We start from the raw sequence: 17,027 nt of genomic DNA on the forward strand, positions 1-17,027 counted from the left end.
AATATGTCACCTGTAGAAGGGCAGCTCTTCATGAAACCAGGAGACCGGCTCACCCAGGTCCCCTGCTTGGATGTATTCTTGCAGAGGGTAATGGGGTCCAGGAGCTGGTCTCAGATGGTCATACCAGGCAAGCAACCACAATGCTCATGTGTGCATAGAAGTAGCAAAAAGGCTAGAAAAGCTCAGAATTTGTAATTGGCTTTTCTCTACCATGCCAGACTGAGGGTGCTGACACCCCTGTGATGGAGATGCAGGGTATAGACATATAGGGAGGACGGCTTTGGAAGCATCTCCAGCTTCACACAGTGCAAGGGGCTTGTACTGGAGAGCAACCAGACAGGTTGGGAATATAACAACTCAGCTTCATCTGTTAACGAGAGGAAAAGAAGGGATGTCAGCACTGGGGGCACTGGGTCTGGCATCTAATGATATCTGCTTTAGGGCTAGATGGCCACAACACTCAGACCTTCCCATCTTGTCAGCTCTGGACCCCACCACGCTCCCCAGCCTCTCCAGATACCTTCGCTCACCCACTGTCCCATGCCCCTCAGCAAGGGGCAATTTTCACAGGGAATGGTGAAATTACCATAGGGAAAATACAACGGTGACACTGTTGAGGCCCAAAGCCCCTTCTGCCCCCCATGCGTCCCGTGGGGGGACGCTGCCTATCACATGTGCCTCGGGCAGGACACAGAAGCGTTTCTAAACATCAGGAAGCGAAAGTGCCATCTGTGAGTCTCAAGCAGATCCTGCACAGAGACAATAGTAAAAGGTTTTAAGGGAAAGGAGGGAAGAATTAGGGAAAGGACAATTAAATAGCTGATTTAAAAGATCTGGAAGATTAAAGACAGCTGCAGGTTTTGTTTGGTTTTTTTTTGTTTTCCTCTGGGAAGAGGAAACACCAGATTACCTTTGTCTCTTCTTCCTTTACAAACTGCTGTTAAGAGGAAAGCCTAAGAGCTAAGCTGATTGGCCACATTTCCTCATTCTTTTATTATCCCTCCAGCTGACATCTTGGGAAGGGGGAGGGAAAAGAAATCAAGTGAATTAAAATCAATTGGGGGAAAAAAGAGAATTATGTAAGAACTGGCAAAACACAGCAGGCCAACTGGTTATATAAAGCAATGAACACACAAGCTTATTTAATTTAGATCTAGCTGCAAGATGGACCACAGTGTAAATGGGCTGGGATTAGGCAAGATGGGCTGTCATCATGCATATGCTGAATTAAGGCCCTGGGTTCTCTGCATAGTCCATGGGAAAAAGGCAGCTTTTCAGGGATGCTCACGCCACCACAGGTGAGCATCCCCACTGGGGTAGGTGTCTCCATCACTGTGCGCACAGATGCAGATACATTTAAACATCAACATCTTCATTTTCTTGTCTACCCAAGAGGCTGGCAGCACCATGACCAGACGGGACACCTTTTGTGGGACACAGTCCTGCCACAGAGGTGCCGATTTGTTGTGCCGACGGAGGGATTAGCAGCACCCAGGCGTGAGCTGCTCTGGTGGGCAGAGATCCTGTGTGTGTAGCCAAAGTAGTTTTATCAGCTAGGCCCAACGGGTGGGATTATCACTGCATGGAGCTGTAGTGGGTGATTTAAAACAGTACTGTTATTAAAAGCCTTAGTAGGAATTTGGCTGTGACCTAAGGAAAAGAAACCAGCTTCAATTCCTCTAGTCGACATCAGTATAAACGCAGGATTCCTGAACTGAAGCCATTGACGGATCCTGGATATGATTTGCCAGCAAACCTGGAGAGAATTCAGCCATTTGGTTTTATGGGTTGCTATTTTCATGTACTACATAGAGATGCTTGTCATGTTTATTTACACGGCACCACAGACCTGCCGGTGGGCAAAGCCCTGCCATCCACAGCACTGACTGTGTGCCATCGCAGCAGAAGGCTCATCGTACCACCCTGCCGAGCTGCTCCTCACCAGAGGAAAGTGTAAGGGAGTGTTTGCAACATTGTGCATGAAATTTATAACTTTGTGGGCCTCTCAGACAGATGGGAATTGAATAGATGTCCTTAGAAGAGTGTGTAGAGAGCATAGTAAAGGATGCCGAGAGGCCAGGCTGCACCTTGTGCCTCCCAGCTCCAAAGCCTGGCCTTTCCTTCCCGCCCATTCAGACCTGAGGCTTTTTGGCCCATTTCTTCCAAGGCATCGCAAGAAGAAATGTAGGAAAAAGTAGAGCAGAGGACCTCTTTGGGCAAGTGGTTGTTTCATGTGCAGAGTTATTTACTCTACAAATCATTTGAACTATGAGCAGACTTCATAAAACGTAATAAGCAAGGGATCGGGAGGGATAGGCGAGCTGCAGCCACGCCAGGGTGGGCTGATGCAGAGCAGAACTGGAGCAGCTGTCCACCCAAACCTGTGAGGAGGTCCAGAGAAGTTCCCAGTGTGTTTCCCACGAAGTTGCCCTATCAAATGAGCAACTTGGAGCTGACAGAGCTGTGACAGTTTATGGAGGCTCAGGGCCTGCTGCCATGTGTTTTAATAAATAGGTTCACACCAGCTGTCCATGCAAATAAAACATTAGCACGTGTCAGGCACTATCTGCCCAGGCACTTGCCATAACTTTGGGTACATTTTACAGTAAAGCCATCCAAGTGCAGGCTGTGCCTTGCCAGCGGGACAACACGCTGCTCTCTCTCCCACGTTACAGGGTGGTAGAGAGCTGCCCACACCCAGGCTCCCCTTGCACGTGCGCCCAATCCAGGTTTAATTAAAATCCTGAGATTTTGGGTTGAGGAATTGCCTGACTCTGTGTGCTGGGAGTGGTGGTACATCAAGACTGCAGGTATTTCTTTTGACTTCCCCTCTTTCCCCAGGTCCACTAAGGACCTCTCCAGAAAAGAGGTACAGAGGTAAGAAAGTAAGAAGCAATAAAGGGAAATTTATTTGCACAGCTTCTGGCCATTAAAATTATGACCTTTTGAAAGACAGAGCTGAGCGTGTATGGTGCTAACAGCACACAGGCCAGCTGCTGGTGGGATGGGACACCCAGTGGGCTCCTGTTTCAGGGGAGGTGGCACCAGAGCCAACAGCAAGGCTGTGAAGTAGCCAAGCCCACAGACACCAACCCTCAGGTGAAAAGAAGAAACATTTCATTCTGCCTCGGAGCTCTCTTATCTGTTGCTGCCACAACAAGTAGCTTTTAAAACCTCCTCCAGCTGAAGTGGAATGAAAACATGAATTTACTTATATCAGGATGGCTTTAAGAGGTGTTTAATTTATGTAGAAAGAACCCTAAAATTGGCTGCAGTGTGTTTTGGGGGATGTCTGCCAGTTAAGGTGTTAACTAGACCTAAGTAATGTGGCTATAATGGACTTATCCCTGCTACCAGATCCCATGCTGATGCCAATATTCAAACCAGACGTCCCCGACTGTCAGAAGTAACAAGCAAGCTTGGCAATGATAAATCAGATTCACAGGCTGATTTAAGCAGCTGCAAGGACAGTGATAAACAAATCTGGGAAATAGCACTGTTCTAAAGAATTAAGTATCAGAGGCCACACAGAGCTTACGCCTTGATGGCACGAGGCGAGAGGTGCAGTGCCCAGCCGTACTGATCGTGGTGACACACGGCGACACTCTGTAGAACATCTCACTTACTGCTCTTCCTGCTTATCAGTATGTGCTGCACTGAGCAATCCGTAAGTACTAGAATATCAGTAATTACTTCTTACAGCTGTGTGGAGCTTAAGTGGTACAAGTTAAGTAATATAAACAAGAATCAAATATGCTGAGTGTTGTTTGAAGAGTTACTTTTTTTTCCCCTTATTATAAGGAAACCTGGTTGTTCACACACAGTCTAGTTTCACTCAGGAATGCCCATTAACAGTTAAATGTTCAAAGCAAATATAGAAGAACTTTTTCAAAAGCAGAGATGTTAAATTAATACACTCAAATATTCATCCCGGGAACCTTGTTCCTGTCCAGGGAGGAGCATTCTCCTGCAATGGTCCCAATAGAACTATAGCTGAGCTCTGAGTCTATAAATGGTTAGAATTGCTCTCTTCTGGGACTGGCTTTCAATCAATCAGCAAATAAAACCTCTTGGAGAACTAATGGCTTCCAAAAAAAAAAAAATCCCAATTTGCTTTAGACAGTTTGCCAAGCAGGAAGAGGAGTGAAATATGTTGAGTGATTTATTACAAGTGATTTGCCAGCTCGAGCAAGTGCATCATTGCTCTGCTTAATTTAAAGACAAAAAAAGAACGCAGAGAGATGCAAAGACCTGCTCTAAAGCAGTTTGAATCCACTGCAAAAGACCGGGACATCCAGATTTCCAACCAGCAAGACCTTTGCATGTCACTCTCCACATTACCACTGCCCTTTCTTTCAAAGGTCTTCCATTATTTGTCTTTTTTTAAACCTCTGCACAGCTTACAACGTGAGAATGCCCGCTCACATGCTGTGCGGTGGTTTCCATTAATGCACTTCAAACCTGACTTGCAGCTGCTTTGCTTATTCACTCTGGAGCCTTCCCCGGTCCAGGGCCCTGCATCACGCTGTGTGCTGCTTCCCTGTGCTCGGAGGAATGGAGCGAAGCCATTAAACAACCTTCCTGTCTTAACAAATCCACTTTTGCAGCCGGGTCCCCTGAGAAGGAACAGTATGGTGTTTTGTTTTGGTGTGTGTCCCCCACCCCCAACAGCTGCCTCCTTTTTACTTTTAAATTAATTCACAAGTGAAATTTAAAAAAATTACATGAGGAAAAGCCCCCAGGTGACCTTCACATACTGTGCATTCATGTCTGCCTACTTCTAACTTGGGTACCAGGGTAAGGTATAGCCTGAATAATAGCAAGACTAAAATATGTTGAGAATTGTTTAAACTGTAATCTCCGAAGACGTGGCTAGGAAATAATCCTCTCTTTTTAGCCTTATCATGGTAACAATGAGCACCAGTTTAATCCTAAGAGGAAGATGACTGGAAATAATGCATTTCCGCCACACTGTTCTCAAATCAGATGGCTGACATCTCCTTAGAGAGAAGAGAATTTGGGTTAAGTACACTGGGCTGCCACTGACAAAATCTACAAAGCACCTACAGGAGAAATACAGGCCTCACCATCTCAAGATGAAAGTTAAGTATCAAAACAAAACAAAACATGGAGGGCATCCAATGCTTCTGCGCAGGGTGGATTTTCATTTACTGGAGCAGTACAGGGGGAAACATGGAGAGATGTATCTAAACATTGGCAGGCTGTGGGCTTAAATCTAACTGCATGTATCCTCGCCCGCTTTTAGGGGGAGAAATGATCCTGATTTGTTTCCATTGAAGTTCCCTCCCTTTAGCTGTAGGAACATCTCAAAGGCTTTACTACACATGCAGTTTTGAATTCTAATTGGTTGCTGATTAAACCCACCTGAAATTCATGTTCAAAATAAAAGACTGAGGAGCTATCACATGCAAGCCTGGCAGTAAAGGGACCATGGAGATTAGTGTCTTGCTTTTTCTGTCTTTCCTTCCATGTCTCTTGCATTTTTCAAGCCTAATGCTCCAGTAAACAAATGCCTTAACCCCTCAGAGCGCTGGAGAACAGCAAGTGTTGATGCTGAAATCCTTTCCATGCATGGGCGTATTAGATTAAGCAATAAGTGGAGACCAGCAAAGCCTTTCTGAAGTCAGGAGTGGTTTGCTAGTTAAACCAGCTACGGATTTCTCCAAAACAGCAAAAATATCAACCTCTGGCTTTGAAGATGCAGTTCATTTTCAGATGCCTATGCTGCCCCTTGTTCCCAAAACTTTCTGAAATTAGGATCTGTCACTACACATAGGAGATGGGCTCTGGATCAACCCGAGAAACTGGGAGGGGGGGAGAGATGGTTTTATTTCTCTCAATCTTGCTAGCCGCTCTCCAGCAGAAGGAAAGGAAATGCAGAAGATGCAGAGAAAGGTGGCGATTTGTGGGTTTTCTGGCGATGAACTGCCACGTTTGGGGAGGACCCGAGCATCCCCATGGGAGCCCAGGAAGACGGCAGCAGAGCGGGGCCGGCTGCCCCGGGGTCTGCGCCACCGGGGGGCTCCCGGTCCGGGACAGCGGGAGCTCCGGGCACCGGCCGCGCCAGGGGAGGATCTCCGGGGGCGCTTGCACCGGCCCAGGGCCGGATTTACTCCGGTGCGGGGACTCAGCCCGGGGGTGCGGAGTGGGGCACAGCAAGCGGAGCCGAGACACCCCGCCCCCACCCCCCAAATCCCGTCCGCCCCGTCAGGGCTGCCCAGGACACCCCCCTTCCCGAGTCGGTCCCCCCCTCCCAGCCTCCGCCTCCTGCCCCGCCCGTCACCGCAAAGTTTGGCCACCCAGCCCGGGGAGGGCGGCGGCTGCCCGGCGCCGGCACCTCGGGGCGCCCCGGCCGCGGGGATCTCACCTGGATGACCGTCTTCAGCGTGGAGGCGTCCACGATGGTGGTGCAGATGAGGGAGTCGGGATTCTGCTCCTTGCCATAGATTTCCCCCATGGTGAAGATCATGGGGATGGCGAGGAAGAAGGAGGCGATCCAGATGCAGCTGATGAACTTCTTGGTGCGGCTGCGGGACATGATGCTCTTGGCTTTGAAGGGGTGGCAGATGGCCATGTAGCGCTCCACGCTGAGGCTGGCGATGTTGAGCGCCGTGGCGTAGGTGCAGGCGTCCCGGAGGAAGTAGTAGCCCTTGCAGACGGCCCCCCCGAAAGCCCAGGGGTGATGGACCCAGATGAAGTTGTAGAGCTCTATGGGCATGCAGAGGAGGAAGATGAGGAGGTCGGAGAAGGCGAGGCTGGCCAGGTGGTAGTGCACGGTGCTCTGCAGGTTCTGCAGCGACTTCTTGCGCACCAGCGTGTACGCCGTGATGGAGTTGCCCACGGTGCCCACCAAGAAAAGAGCCAGGTAGATGACGGTGACCATCACTTTGGAGTAGATGTCGGTATTGACGTCCAGGTCCTCCTCGTCGGGCCCTTTGGGGAGCAGGTCGGAGCGGTTGGAGGCGTTGGCATAGCCAGCGCTGGGGTGGAGGTGGAGGGGGCCGCCCGGCACGGCCGGGGCCGTGGCGTTCAGGTGCATCCCCGGGGCCGGGCCGGCCCCGCCGGGGCCGCAGCTCCGCCCGGCGCCGCGCTCGGACCCGCCGCCGCGCCCCGACGTGCCGCTGCCCCCGGCGGGGAAACTTGGCTCGTTTTAATGCGGCGGGGAGGAGGCGCCTGCCGCTCCCGGGCTGCCGTGCGTGTGCGTGTGCGAGACACACACCCCCCCCGCAAACCACCCCCCCGAGCAGCTTCGGCTGTGAGCAGCCCGCAGCTCCGGCTCTCTCCTCCCTTCAGCTCCCCGGCGCCCAGATGCGCCCTGCCAGGGCAGGAGCCACGCACACACATACACACACCCGCACACCCACGCGCGCGCCCAGCCGCCCCGGGAGACGGCGCTCCGCCGGGACCGCGCACCCCTGCCGGCGCTGCCGCGGTGGGTTTTGCAACCCCCGCTCGGTCCTCAAACTGGGCAGGGAGGGAGGGAGGGAGCACGCCCCGGGCCGGGCTGCCGAGCCCCTCCCCACTGGGCCCCCTACCCTTTCCCCATCCCTTGCAAAGCCAGAGGCAGAGGCACGGCTGCAAGCTGAGGGCTGGTAGGGGGTCCAAGCACAGCCACCCCCCTCTCTACCCCTCTTCCGGGGAGAGGAGAGGCACCAGGGTTGCTCCATCATCCGCATGTCCCGCTAGTCCCCAGATACCCACCCACCTGCTGCTGCTAGGAGAAATGCATTTAAAGGAGGTGGAAGAACCACTTAAAAATATCTACCTCTGCCCTGATCTGCCTGGGGCACCCTCAGCGCCATGGCACAGCAGCAACAGCAGCGAGCTGCTTTGCTTTGGTCCCCATCAGTGATTTTTCCCTCATCCCTATACCCTCAGATTTGGGGATGTGGGGTCCTCTCTGAGCTGCCCTGTTGCAGGGGCAGGGGCTGTGAGGGTGCCATGGCGATGCTGAAGGTGACAAAGGGATCCCCCACTGGAAAGGCCCCCCCAGGGACGGCAGTCTGTGGTGAGGTTACCCTTTCAGGCCCAAGGCACTGAGCCAGCAGCTGTCCTGGAAAACTCCGGTGGGCTGTTTGTCCACTCAGCCATGTTACAGAGTTTCTATTAGCCAAGAGTTGTTTGTCAGGGTTGGTGTTCCCAGCTGGTCTCACCTGTTGCTCCTGGAAAGAAAAGTAGAACACGAAGTAAGCGGTGGGTTGTACTAATGTCTGAAGGTGAGCCGCAGCTGGGATGCAAGCCCTTCCCTGGGCGCCCAGTGTCGCTACTCCTCAACCTCCAAGTTGAGGGAAGTTTATGGCCCCATGGTCCAAGGACACACTCATGCCCCTGGACTAAAGTGCTTCTCCCACAGAGGCAGCAAGTGAATTCTTTTGGGATCTTTGTCTATGATGAAGAGTTATTGCCCCTTCTGGGTCCCGTAACTTCATTTCGGCCTTGTGGAAAGCAATTGCTGTCTCCACAAGCAAGATACCCATCTGCCAGTCTATTTTTACAGTGAGATGTGCACCTTTATATCAATAGCTGTCTCTAGAAATGCTCTGGTTTGGCTTCTGTTGCCTCATGTTTCTGCACGCAGGCGATGCACAAGCACGGTTGCTAACGAGGACAGTATTGCATCTCCCTGCTCTGTCCCAGCAGCTGTCCCAAGTGCTCCATGTGCTGCCTCCTCCACTTTCCCTCCATGCCAAGTACTGGCAGGGAATATCAAGAGATACAGATAAAAATAATTCTAATTACGCACTGAAATATGAACTACCTGGAATCAATGTGATGGCTGACTTACAATTAACACACTTAACAGGCTGGTGCGGTTTGTACCATCCAAATCTCTCCTTTTGTAGAAGTGCGTCAGGAGAGTACCGACCGCCCAACAACTGCGCTGGGTGCTCCAATCATTAAAGGCCTCAGCAGCATATTTCTATGAGCTACTTAATTTAATAAATTCTGTTAATTCCTTGGCAAGTTTGTCTCAGCCACATGTGAAGCATTCTCACTAGCATGGGTAGATAGCTCTGCCCTGTTCTTTTTCTTATAGATCTAGGTTTGAGCAAAGAGCTTGCCTTCTGGGATGCAGCCTTGCCATTCCCCATGCAGACACGCAGGTCGTTTCTTGTAAAGGAGAAAGTAAAAGAAAGTCTTGTCTCCATAAGGAAAAGGGTCAACCTCTCCCCTCTCATTTTAGAAAACTTTTTGTCCAGGCAGGTTCTATCTTGTCCTTGTTCTATCTATCTATCAGGTCCTCATGTTGCTTTTACAGACCTGACCCGCTGCCAGCCCTGGTCTCGGAGCAGGCAGAGGTTTAGCCCTGCCTGAGGGAGACATCAACCCTATTCCTGCCTCACCATAGCACATCTATCCAGCACCCCCTTACTCTCTCCATTGCTAGTTCGTGGCCTGGGGGATGTGTGAAGTCCCTTTCCTGGTGTGGGATAATGAAATGAATGACAAAAGTACCTCTTCTTGCCTTCACTTCTGCTCCCTGCAAAGTTTTAATCCATATTCCCCTTCAAGCAAAAGCAGAGCCAGAGATGCACCCCTCTCTTCTTGGGCGCCAAAGACTCCAGCCTAAATCCCTGCTGTTTGTTTCTGAACTAGCCGACCTTTTAGCTAAGCTGGGCTCGTTTTAATATATTTTGTATGTGTGTGTTTGTGGCTTAAAAAGGAAAAGAATCATGGAAACTAAGAGACACCTGATCTCAAATGTTACAGCAAGGCATTTACTTAAAATCTTGCAGGAAAATGTCACCCAAAGTCCTCGTCTATTAAAACTGCCTGGACTTTGAGCTGAGGGTCCCACAGTGCCCAAGATGTGAGGCCCACAGGTTGCCTCACTCCCTTTTATGTTGACCCAAGTGTTTTTCATCTTTGCTTTTTCCAGTTGCAATTGGGGGCCACTAGGAATTTTTCATAATGATCCTACTCCTGCCTGATTTTGCCAGGAGGGATTTTTCTGAAGGGCATGACAAGCAGCAGAGAGAAACCTCTGCAAGAGGCTGGTGCTAAGACACAGCATCAACCTTTTTCCTGTTAAGGTCCAAGCACCCACCCCAAATACCTGTTAGAGCAGGTTCCCATGTCATGTAATGCTGGGCTGATTCAAGCCTTTAAAATCAGTTCCCAGTGGACTCACTATAGACAGGCTCTCCCTAAAAGTCAGGAGTGTCTAAGGTGGGTTAGGAAGGTAAAATCCTGGGGTGTCAGCACTTTTTTAAGGATGCTGCACTTGAAAAACAATGAAGTGAGGGAGAAAGGGGTGATGGAAAAGGGACATATATCAGCTTTGTTGATGACAGTATTGACTGTATCATTACTTATAGGCATGGAAGTGTATCCCTTCCTACACTCAATATATTGCAAAATAAAGTGTTGTTAGTTTGGATGAGCAATAAAAGGTTCCCAATGGCTGCATGTTATTTACTGCCTTTGGCCGAACTGATTTCAGAAGAGTATTTTAAATCAAAACAGTTGATACATGGGATATTTATTGCCGCTGATTTACATAGCAGAGGAACCTGCTGAGACTGCACAGTGTGAGCACGTTGGTGTATGGGTTGGCAAAGTAGACAGACCATACCCAGAGCAGAGCAATGATCACACACCCCAGCATTTGTATTCCTGGGTAGGTTTAAAAAAAAAAAAACAACACAAAAACCAACCAAACAAAAAAACAACACAAAAAACAAAAGGCAACCCAAAAGCAGAACGCACCAGGGTGTGTACGATGATGTTGGTAAGAGAATTACCCTGAAGAAAGATCAGTCTCTGGGAAGGGACAGTTGGGGAATGAGGTTTCCAGGCACCTTTTACAGGTCCTATCATCTGTGTGCTGCATGTTTAAATTCAGTCCTCTGGACTGGCAAAACTCCTTTAAAGTTAACAGATGTACTGGCTGATAGACCCTGTAATATTTGTCTCAAACAGACAGACTGATACATGAACTGGACACACAGAGGAGATACCAACTGCTTTAGTTTAGTGATAAAAGTAGTTTTTGCGTCCCCCGAGTTGTTACTGTGACAAACCCAAATCAGATTCCTCGTGGCAATAAAGGCACTTTTATCTTCATACATACAATGTAAGTGTTCAAGACATAGGCATTCGTGTTCACACTGCACACAGGGTTTTCCTTCGGAAATCCTGTTTTATTCCAGGAACAAATATTTAAGAGAAGGGACAGAGGAGTCGAAATGGAGCCTCCGCCGTAGCCCCAGGCATGGTGCTGGCACCCTCAGTGCACATGCAGATGGGCAGTTACTCTATTTTGAAAGGATTTAACCTGCTTTTGCAGCCCTTGCTCTCCGGAGCCGCAGTGGCTCTGCCAGCGGCGCTTCCAACAGCTCCGCTCAGCGGTGCCGGTTTGGAGCACAGCCCTCAACGGCAGGGAACACTCCAGCTCCAGCTCCCAGCTCAGCAGAATCCCTTCCCCTCGTGCACCACACCAACATTTTCCAGGAAATCTCAGGAGGCATAGATTAACCTCATTTTCTCATGCCCCCAAATAATTTTTGTTGCTTTTCAAAATTTCAGCATGCCTGGCAATTTTAAAATGCAAATGAGAAAGCAGCACAGTAAAAATCCCTGGCAGGCAAATACACTTCAGTGCCTTTTCCCAGTGACCTTCCCATACATTTGAAATGCTCCCAAACCCTTATTAAATGCCTTGGATTTCCGGAAACACGCAAAGCTCCAGGCATGCTTTGTGCTCTTTCCTAGTGTGAGCCTTTTTATTAAATGCTGGAAGTACCACGGGCTGGTAATGCTTTCTCCTTGGCCATATGTCACCAAACAACATGACATGTTCAGACGCTCCCCCCGCCTTGGTCCCTTACACCCAGAAGGGCCCTTTCCTTACACCAGAGAGACCAGAGCTGCGGGACGCAGAGGGTCAGCCCCAGAGAGGTTCCCAGCGGACATTTTCCTGGGACGCCCTACACTGGCTTCGAATCATTCTGTGCCTCTTCAGCAGACTTGAAAACTTGGCACTTTGTGTCTTCCAAAGCACACTGTGACCTGCTGTAAACACATATTATTTGTACTCTGCGATGTGGCTCGTTCCTGCTATTCTTCCCTTTAAGAGCCCACATCCTCCCATTTTTCACAGCACCGGCACCCTGGATTTGCCTGAGCCTGGGCTCCTCCCAAGCCCACACTGGCATCTTTCTTGCTGTGCGAGGAAAGGATGCTAACACCTGTCTGCAGCCTCTGCAAGTGATGAGAAGGTTCCTCCAGATTATTATCAGGAGGAGGAACAAGAGGCTGCAGAGGATATTTGGTCCCTGAGCTCTATCCCTGGTGTTACAGGCAAGGGCATCGCGCAGCCGCCTGGGCACAGCCTGACCTCGGCACAAGAGAAGTCCCTTTTCTGTCCTGCTGCTCCCGCGGTAACGTTGCTGCAGAACCTAGTGCTCCGATGGTGAATGTGAGCCTAAGAGAAAGGGTTTATTCGCACCCCTGTGGGCCAGGGAACTGTTGGGTACGCTCCTCCGTGGGCTCGCGTGGGGACATTTCTTTCCGAAGGCACTTGCTGGGTGGTCCCGCAGACGCATGGCTCACAGCCCCGCGCATGCTGGCCCAGCCTAACGCTCCCGTAACCACAATCTCACACCTCAGACTTTGCTGATTTTCTTCCTCCTTTTGGCCAGACCTTACCCAGATGATTTCTCGGTTAAAGCATGTGGCCCAGAGATGGCAAAAGTAGTTTTAACCCTGTTAGTGTGGGCAGAGCTTCCCTGGAGAGGGCTTTTCTTTTCCTTTTCTGTTAATGCTCAGTGATTGTTGCAACCACCCCAGGGGAAAGGGCTCCCGTGCCTAGACAACACCCCGTCCAGGCTGCAACGCAGAGCAGCCCTAGGACTGCTCTAACTTAAATTGTAAGAAAACAGCCAAAGGAGGCAGGCGATGAAAAAAATCTACAGAAAATGGTCAGGGAGGCTAATTCTGCTCAGCCTGCCTTAGAGAGGAAGCTCACTCAGTGCTTTTCAGCGCGATACTGGGGCTTGATTGTAGTTGCATTCAGTGCCTGAGGTGTTTTGTAAATCTGATCAGAGCTGTTTGGGGAACGGCAGATACTGAAGACATTTGAAAAAAAAAAAAAAAGGAAAGCTCAGCTTGCATGAAATAAATCTCTTGTTGATTTAGTGGAAAGATATTTACCAAGAAGGGGAACTCTCTGGACAATAACTATCTTTCTAAACTTTCTCATAAATCACACACTGTTCTGACTCCAAGAACAAATATTTCCAACTGTGTCATTGTTAAAAAAGAAATTATTTTTGTATCTTACAGAAAACAATGCTCTTGCAGCATGTGCTCCTTTTTGCTTCTACAGAGTTCCCCCCGCTCATTGTCCTGTCTAACCCGCAAATATCTTTCAAAACCTAATGCCAAAGCAAAGGGGTGATCCTATGGTGTCTTTGCTAGAATTGATCTTTTGCTCCTCAGGGCACACTGCTGTAGCTGTGAGATGAGGGAAAGCTTCTCTTGTGGAAGACTAGAAGATGGTGCAAAGAAAACATGGTAGAAGCTCGTTCTAAGGTTCTTCTGGAGTACTTTCTAAAGAAGACAATCCACCTCTTGTCTACAAGTAGGAAGTCTTTCACTGGTGCAAAATACATTTAAAATAAGAGCTTGTTTCTAGCTCAGAATTTGCAGCATTTAAAAAGTCTTCTTGAGGAGCCTTATCCAACCCGCCGTCCCACACAGTCTAATATCACTGAAAAGCCACAGGGATGGATTAGGCTTAATGCAGTGCACAGGCTTACTTGGGGAGGAGGGGAAGGGAAATTAATGAACGTATATCATCCCAAAATGTACTCTGTAAACAGTAAATAATTACTGCATTTATATTTCTCCAAAAGCATGGAAATATGGAGATCTCATACATATTGAGAGAGATTTTAAAGGGGAGCATAGCAGAGCAGTATGGTTATTACAGAGGAAAACTGGAGTGGCTATTACAGCAAGACACCCAATATATGTGTACACAAGGCATATTTCCAGCTCATGTATCTATGCAAGAACAGAGGCTGCATTTTTTCTCATTTGCTCACAAAGCCCATGTATGGATGTTGAAACGAAAATCAGTTCTCTTTTAGTACAGTATATGCACAGCAGTAGAAAAAGCTGCCGCCCAGCTTTGAATCCAGGGCTGAATGCTGGAGGAAAAAGTCTAGAAAATGGTTTGGGAAGAAGGGTGCATTCGTATAAGAAATTGCTAAACAGCAGCAAAGCCACACTGATGACAGGGATGTGAAATCACTTCGAAAAATTAGATGGCACCCTTCTTGCTCAGTAATGATCGTTCCATCAAAGAAAGTCATATTTCACTATGTGGTAAATACAGATGTAGTAATGATGATAACTGCCACAAAAGTAGCTGTGAGATGAACTGGCAGACAGCTGAACAGAGTTCAATTAACAAAAAGATTTCTTTAAATGATTTGATTCTCTAGAATTTGCTCTGATTCTTCAGCCAATCCTTCAGCAAATTTTGCAGCCACCGGTTAGCTTGACGTGGCTGTTGTGTAAGGTGATGGTGCAGAGAGACACTTACAGTCTTTGCCTTTCCTGGAGCTATGCTGACAAGATGACCGGCTTGACCTCAGTGCAAGGATAAATGTTCCTCTACCAGCAAGGATTGAGGAGAAACAGAACCTGTGAAATTCAAAAATTAAAATCCAAAACCCATGCTGAAGTCAGAGTGACAGAATCCGTCCCCATTTTGTTTGCATAAGTTATAATTTTAGAAGGCAGAAGTATACACGCGACACTTGCTTTCACCTATACAGTTTAATTTGTAAAGCAAGGCCAATGCTTGGAAGTGCTTCTCCAGTGTTTGGGGCATATAATAAAAAGCAGCATATAAAAAATGTGGGGTTTGGACCATAAATGCCAGGAGCTACTTATAAAGATATTTAGGAGTTCTTCATTTGTTGTCTCCAAGCAGCTCATTTGGGTGTCTTGCTGGAGAAACAGAGGCACCTGAGGTGTTTCAATAGTGGACCACAACCGAGAAAATAACTGACAGCATTTTGTGAGCCTCTGAAACAACTGACAAATGAGCTGAGCAAACAGCAAGTCCTAAATGCGTCTTTGTGAGGCTTAGGTTTGGATGCATTAGGAAGCTGTGTACTTCCCACTTGGTTGTATCTAGACCTTAATGGAGCTCTTCATTTTCAGAAGCCCCTCCAAGCAGCTTAAAAAGATGCCCCTGCCCTCTGCTAGGCTGTCTGCTTTCTTTGATAAGAATGCAAAACCATTTTATTATAAGCCTCGTATACCAGATAGAATAAGGATAGTTTGCCATATAAAGAGATTTGAGGATATGCTTGAAAAAGGGCAGACTTATGAGAACTAAAATACACATCTACTGCAATACGAGGAGACCGCTTTATCCGTTCACCTTTTATTGGAATAAAAGGGTATTTGTAGGTATTGAGTTAGCCACATGACATGTCTCAGGCTGAGCTGTAAGTAGTATAAAAAGAAACATTTTGATCAAATGCATGCTTACTTCAAGATTTAAAAGGGATTATGTTAAGAGGCAATTTTGTGTATTTAAACAAAACTGATTTAGAACAGATTTTGGACAGCAGATAGAGACACCAGGTGTGCAAATCCCACCCTCACCGACCAATCATCCCTCCACAAAACCCAGCTGCAGGGGTCCTGTCACAGCTGGTCCCTTCCCTCCCGCTGCCCGTGATGAGAACTGATCCAAGACATTTAGCACATAACTCTGCTTTAGCTTCTGCAATGGCATCTCGCAGCTGTATCTTGGCTTTGTCCAGCCTCCAAGAGTGGTAGAAGAAGAGCTGAAGATGGGGAGTCCAAGCGGCCACTTTCGCTTGAGGGATGAATCCTAATCCTGCTCTCTGGCTTCCGAATTTAATCAGAGGATTTGGGAGACAGTGATGTTCATAATCCAGAGAGGTGCAGTAGCCCCATGTTCAGTTACTGATGGGTTCAGGTTCTTCTAGTACTAAGTCAACTAGAGAGGTTGGAGAAAGATTTCTCTATAGATTCTTAATTTGCTTAATTGCCAACTTCTTCACAAGTATGATGCTCATGGAGGACTCAGAAGGCAAGAAGCTATTTTCACTCTTCATTTAACTCTCTAAGCCATTAGCAACTGAGAAGTTGTGATTAATGCTGCGAGTTCCCCTGTAAAACAGTTATCCAGTGAATCACTCTTCACTGACAAGCCTCTGCCCACCTTCCCAGCAGCCTCACCGTGTGATAGCCTGCTATTATAACTCCTCCAGGGACCACTTATTTCACAGAGAGTCTTTTTCTTCCTCTCCTACCTAGTAAGGAGCTGCTCTGCTCAGCTCCATGGCAAAGAGCAGCTGCTGATGCAGTTGTCCCTTCCAGACCTTGGTGCATCCAGGGTATCCTCACGGATGGGTCTTCCCCTGCTCCCATATCAGAGAACCACAGGGAATGTTCCTGATGGCTCCAAGGAGATGATAAAGCTGGAAAAAAGAAATGTGCCGCTAAATCCCTGGAGACCCACTGTACAGGACATGCAGGTAATCCGAAGTGGTGGTTCTGGGTTATGAAGGATGAAGTTTTCCCCACAAGCAAAAGTGTCCCCACTTGCCTTATCCAGCTCCAGCTGAATCAGGAGAGTATTCCCCCTAAACAAGGACTTCCCTCCAGCATCTAGTGAGTACAGCATTCCTGTCCTCTACTCCCTGCCCATTCAGTGAACAACAATGCAAAATTGATGCACAGCAACGTGCAGCGTTTCACCCGTATTGTGTCTCATCAGGAGGAGAAGGGAGGAACAGATCCAGACCTGCTGCAACGCCTTGTCCTTCTGCCCCAGTGGATGGGCTGGCCTGGGCTCACCAGTTGTCTGGAGCACTGGTATTGATCGTCATTTGATCGTGCTGGAGAGGGACTGCTAATGATGACAGTAATCATCATCGTTCTCAGTATCTTATTTGATCAGGCAGACAGAGCCCCAAAATGTGCCGATAATAACAGGAACCCCCTGGAAG

The 17,027-nt window shown here is 48.5% G+C and overlaps 1 protein-coding gene across 1 annotated transcript in view; it reads right to left on the reverse strand.

Annotated features, from left to right (window-relative positions):
* NTSR1 (neurotensin receptor 1) overlaps positions 1-7,241 on the reverse strand; it is a 64,555-nt gene extending 57,314 nt beyond the window's left edge. Inside the window, exon 1 of the mRNA XM_075108720.1 lies at positions 6,389-7,241. Within this exon, the coding sequence (XP_074964821.1) occupies positions 6,389-7,060 (672 nt within the window). The 5' untranslated portion in view covers positions 7,061-7,241. The remainder of the gene's footprint in view (positions 1-6,388) is intronic.
* Between the last annotated feature and the right edge of the window lie 9,786 nt (positions 7,242-17,027).

Source organism: Phalacrocorax aristotelis, chromosome 13 (genome assembly GCF_949628215.1).
Source record: "Phalacrocorax aristotelis chromosome 13, bGulAri2.1, whole genome shotgun sequence".
Lineage (NCBI taxonomy): Eukaryota > Metazoa > Chordata > Aves > Suliformes > Phalacrocoracidae > Phalacrocorax > Phalacrocorax aristotelis.